A 5,423-nucleotide genomic window follows, 5' to 3' on the forward strand; every position below is an offset into this window, starting at 1 on the left:
ATTAATGTCAAGAAAAAGCAAAGAAGCTCAAGAGATCTCTTCCTGGATTCGCGTAAACAGTTCTATAATCATGGTCAAATTGGTAGTAAACCACACGGGAACTATGATATGATAAAAGAAAATAAAATATGTAGAAAATTGGTAGTGTTTAGGGAATGATTTGAGATTTATGCAAATTTTCTTCCCCTTTTTTTTTTGGCAAATTTGCCAAAAATGACCTTTTAATTTGTAGCTCAAAATTTGCGAGAAAGGACCTTATATAAATTTTTGGTTGAAGTTAGACCTTGAAATTAAAATTATTTGCGAGAAACAACCTGAGACCACTTTCCGGCATTGATCGACTTCCATTTTCCGACTGTTTACCATCACATAGGACCTCACTTTTGGCTAATCTCATCATTTTTTCTCCAAAATTCCCAACTATAAAAGCTAAAAAAGAAAAATATATCGGGAAAAAATTCCCTCTATTTCTTCCTCCCCAAATCCAGAAAGGCGAAAAATAAATTCTCGCCAGGAAAATTCGGGCTAGCTAAAGTTACCTTTGTTGATGTTTTTTTCCCCCTCTAATTGGTCATTCCCCATAATTATGCGAGTCCGAAAAGATGGCTCCCCTTAATCCAATTTGAAAAGATGGCTTCGCTAAATCCAGTCCGAATCATCAACTTGAGCAACGTTCCTGGACAACATAGTCAAAAGAGCAATCCCATGCTCATCCGCCGTAACGGTGCTAGCCGTTGGAGTATTAACAAGCAAAATGTACCCATGCTCTGTTGCCGCACCCAGATCTACATTACCAATCCCAGCACCTGCCCTTCCTACCACCTTCAACCTCCCACTAGACGACTCAAACACCTCAGCGGGGGTGAGTCGGCGAAGAGGGTTCTGCGAGAAGAGGAAGATTGACGGAGTGACGAAGAGGGTTGTTAGAATTTATTTATTTTTGATTTTTTGGGTTTGAGGGGAAGAAACAGAGGGGAAAAGGGTGAACATAGCCAACTTTGCAACACGTGACCTACTTGTGATGGTCAAAGTCTGGAAAATCAAAGTCAGTGCAGGAAAATGAGAACAAGTTGTTTCTCGCAAAGAATTTTTACTTTAAGGTCTGACTTCACCCAAAATATTTTACAAGGTACTTAATTTTTGACAAATTTTTAGCTATTAAAGTTCCTTTTTGGCAAATTTGCCATGTGATTTTTTTTTCCTTTTCTTTTTTTGCTAAAAGAACTATAAAGTCACCGTCAGTGAGAGAAGTGAAAATTTTAGCTTAATTAGACAACAATCAATGTATTAAACAGTATTTAATAGTAATGACACATCAACATTATCTTTGCAGACTGCACCGTCATATTTGTGACCGGCCTTGGCTGCCTCTAAATTAAATGGTATAAAATCAATTGCTTTAAAAATCAACTACATTACAGATTACATATTACATTATCTGTCTATATCTACTAATTTAATTTCTTGTTCCATTTTATCTTTTAAACTAAATAAATTGTACCTAAGCATTATGATAATCCATGTTTTTTGTCTTGGCCAGGAACGAAGCAGATGTAATATCAACATTTGAGATGAAATTCATCGTTCGAGTTGTGAAAATTTTGAAAAATCAAGGAAGTAGAAATGGAGAAATCCGCCTATAGACACTGATATCGACTCCATTATAAGCAATGGGAGCATACATCCACAAGTCATCTGAGCTCAACAGCTACAATAAGAATCAAAGTTAATTAGTAAACACACTTTGCTGAAGAAATTATCTGGATATAATTGAGAAATTACCCGGATCTGAAGCTGTAAAAATTTAACATATTGGACTGCCTCTTCTAGCATTGTACTAATGTCAACCTGCATTCATAAATAAGATAGTCAATATCTTATGTTACATATACTAGTATATTGATTAGAAACAATGACATAATAAGATTACCTTTGTTCCATTAGGGACAAGGTTTTGTAAGATTTTTAACCTTTGATTAATTTTCTCCCTTCTTCTCTGCAATATCAAATAATAGAAAGATGAGCAAACTAAATTCTAAGTGAAAAGGAAATTCCTTTAGGCTCTGTTTGGTAAGACGTAAAACGTTTTCATTGTAAAATGATTTTCCATGGAAAACATTTCCAAGGGAAAACACAATTTCAAACTAGTTTTCCTTTGTTTGGTACCTTAAAGTAAAATGAGAGAAGATGGTGAAGATTGAGGGGAAGAAAAGAGAGGGAGGTGAGGAGGAAAGAAGGAAAAGTGTTTTCCCTCCCTATCAAATGGAAAAAGGGTTTTCCGTCTTTGAGGGTGTCATGGAAAATTGTTTTTACATCCCTTACCCAACCAAACAACGTAAAATGATTGAAAATGGAAAATTGTTTTCCATGAAAATGTTTTACGCCCTACCAAACGGAGCCTTAATGCATAAGGGCTTGATAATTGATAATGTGTGAAGAAAATTAATGATGGATAATTACGTACCCTTGCATAAAGACTTTGAGGATCGGTTGCTGTACCCCTGCTTGCTCTTTTCTTCCCTTTTGCTGCTGAAATAGTATGTTGAGAAACCTTGGATTCATCGTCTGACTTATCCCCTTCACCCACATTCTCTTCCTCATTATTCTTAGATTCGATGCTCCTCTGTAAGACGAAAACAGCATGATTATAAAGATATTCATCTGTTTTACTAAAAAAAACAGAAATGAGGTGATTGGATTATTAGTACTTACATCTTTGGAAACTCGAGCTTTTTTCTTCGGCGCAGCGTTAATTACTTCAACTTCTGGTGCATTACTTTTCCTCTTCATCTGAGCTTCCATACTTAGTGGTGAGCCAAGATTGTCTGATTCGTTATCTTCGATTGGAGAGTCGTTTGATTGATTATCTACATATAAGTCACATGGAAAAGCCAAAGCAAAAGAGGCGCTAAGGTTTCCTTGATCCATCAAATTTATGTTCATAGGAGGAAATTCTTCATTTAGCAAGAAATGGCAGTTTTCATAACTATTACTAGCACTAATACTATGATTAGGGTGCATAATGCTTGGAGGATTATTGTTAAGGTAATTATCATAATCAATAGAGTGGGAAACAAATGTGGAACTACTGGGATGGCTAAGAAATTGCGCTCCTAATTCGGGCGACTCAAATGTGAATATGTTGCTTAAAGACTCCCATTCTCCATCAACGAAAGCTCCCATTCCTGCAATTTCAAGAAGTATTACACTTTCGCGCTACGGCAAAGGCGGGAAAATGCAGAAATGTAGAGAAGTATTGAGGAAAACTTTTGTTGTGTGATTAAGTAAACATGTAACATATTTATATACTAGAAAATAGAATGTTGGAGATTATTGAATTAGATTAGTATATTAATTAATGAAATTCCTTAATCATTGTGAGATTAAGGAGGTTGGCCATTGATTTTGATGGTCAAAAGTCCACTAGTGAGGTCAAGTACAATGAAGTGTACAGCTCATAATTAAGGACTAATTACATAAATTGATGTTGATTGCAGTCCAACTGACACTTGAATGTTCTTAAGAGGCAATTTTAGCACTGTATTAGTACTATTCACTAATTACTAACTAAACAAACATGCTAATGCTAGTACTCCGTATTAGTAGTACACTATGATAATGACTAACTATTTTGACTTTCGAATAACTTTCTCTGAAATTATATCATTAATATTACTCCGGCCTCTACAATATTACTCTCTTATTCAGTTATTTCAACCTGTAAGTTTTTAATTAGTTGACTTTAGCACCGATTTTAATAGTAATAGTTAATGTAAAAAACGTAAGTGAAAGTGAATGGATTATATATAATATTATATTTTTTTTAAGCATTCGGTTCACCTTTACAGCTAATTCGGATTCGGGGCGAGTTTTGGGTGTAACCAGATGTTCTTTCAATTATATACTAGTGTTCTTAAGGTGCACCATGCTCTACGTGCACCATGGTCCACCTTCTAAATAGCGTTTTGGGTGGATAGGTTCTAGTCTCTTCACAATTGTTCTTGTCGGGGATCGAACACGGGTTATGTCTACCAAGTTCAACCTCAATCGATCACCACTGAACCAATAAGCAATTGGTTAAAGTGAATGGATTATAGACGTAGGAAAAATGATAGATAAATGATAAAAGGATGATAAACTATTATCCCCTTGTATTTCGAATGTCTTATAACATCTATCAATTCTAATATTTTAAAACACAATATTTGCATTAAGTGATGCCACGTGTCATCTCTTTTATATTATTTTGTTTTTTGTTAAATCATCATTTATATTCATCCTTTTCAATTTCCTCCTTAATTAATTAGATATTCATTTTATAAAAACAGACATATTCATTTTAGATATTCATCATTTATATTCATCCTTTTCATCATCTTTTGTCATATAATTTTATTTGTTTCACATTCTAAATTTTATTTTTTAATACTCTAAATTCTTCTCATTTTATTATTTCAAAATTTGCATATCCTACTTTACATTACATTACATAAATAAAGTACCCGAATTTTTGTTTCAAAAACTAGTTTTTTTGTTTAAAAATAACAATTAGTTGTTGAACATTACATAAAAGACATTAGGCATTTGCCTCAAAAAAAAAAAAAACAGACGAAAAAGGATAAAAAAGAAAATGATACATCGATCACAATCAAATTAAAATATAAAATTAAGAGGATTTTTCTTTAAGAACTACCCAAAACGAAGAAAGGGTTTTTTATTCTTATTTTCCTTGATTGTTGGAGCTAAAATGACCAAGTATATTTGTTTCCCTAAAGTTCCTTCCCCATATCTATTAAAGTGCAACATGTATTTGTTAACTCCTTTTCCCAATATGACAAATCTAATGGTGGTGTGGATGTCAATTAGTTTAGTTGATAAAGTTTTAAGAAGGTATACTCAAATAAAAAAAATAAGATCGAATGTCGTCTACATTATTTGTCACTTTATTCTTGGTCACAAATCACAATACACATGAGGATGGAACTCGGTGTTTAACTCATTAATTCGGTGTTTAACTAATTAAGAAAAGCTCCATTATCCCGGTCTTTTCTTAAAAAGAAACTAGATGTTGAGCTCGTTGAATGAATATTATGAATTAAATAGTAAATTGGTATTGAATGGGGAAAATGGAGTGGAGGAAACATTAGAGCAGTAAAATACTTCCTCCGATTCTTTAGTGTTGCAACATAACCCTCTATACGGTACTTAAGAAAGTGGTACTTGATTGGGGCCACTACCAATTTAGTCACATTACTTACTTAATCTTAGATGTAAAATTGTAACTTTGGGTAAAAAATGTTACCATTTTTAGGTGTGTTGTAACTATTGTGACATTTCCATTTTAGGCAAGTGTTGTAACTATATAGAAATGGAGAAAGTATATAGTAGCAAACAACAACAACAACAACAAAAACAAAAAAAAA

The 5,423-nt window shown here is 33.4% G+C and overlaps 1 protein-coding gene across 1 annotated transcript; it reads right to left on the minus strand.

Moving 5' to 3' along the window:
• Window positions 1-1,294: 1,294 nt before the first annotated feature.
• LOC110796348 (transcription factor RSL3-like) lies at window positions 1,295-3,250 on the minus strand. The gene is made up of 5 exons (XM_022001413.2): window positions 2,713-3,250; window positions 2,465-2,623; window positions 1,931-1,996; window positions 1,783-1,848; window positions 1,295-1,708 (listed from the first exon to the last, which is right to left on the minus strand). The coding sequence occupies exons 1-5, from the start codon at window positions 3,181-3,183 to the stop codon at window positions 1,610-1,612; spliced, it is 861 nt and encodes a 286-aa protein (XP_021857105.2). The 5' UTR covers window positions 3,184-3,250; the 3' UTR covers window positions 1,295-1,609.
• Between the last annotated feature and the right edge of the window lie 2,173 nt (window positions 3,251-5,423).

The sequence above is a fragment of the Spinacia oleracea genome, chromosome 3 (genome assembly GCF_020520425.1).
Source record: "Spinacia oleracea cultivar Varoflay chromosome 3, BTI_SOV_V1, whole genome shotgun sequence".
Classification (NCBI taxonomy): domain Eukaryota; kingdom Viridiplantae; phylum Streptophyta; class Magnoliopsida; order Caryophyllales; family Amaranthaceae; genus Spinacia; species Spinacia oleracea.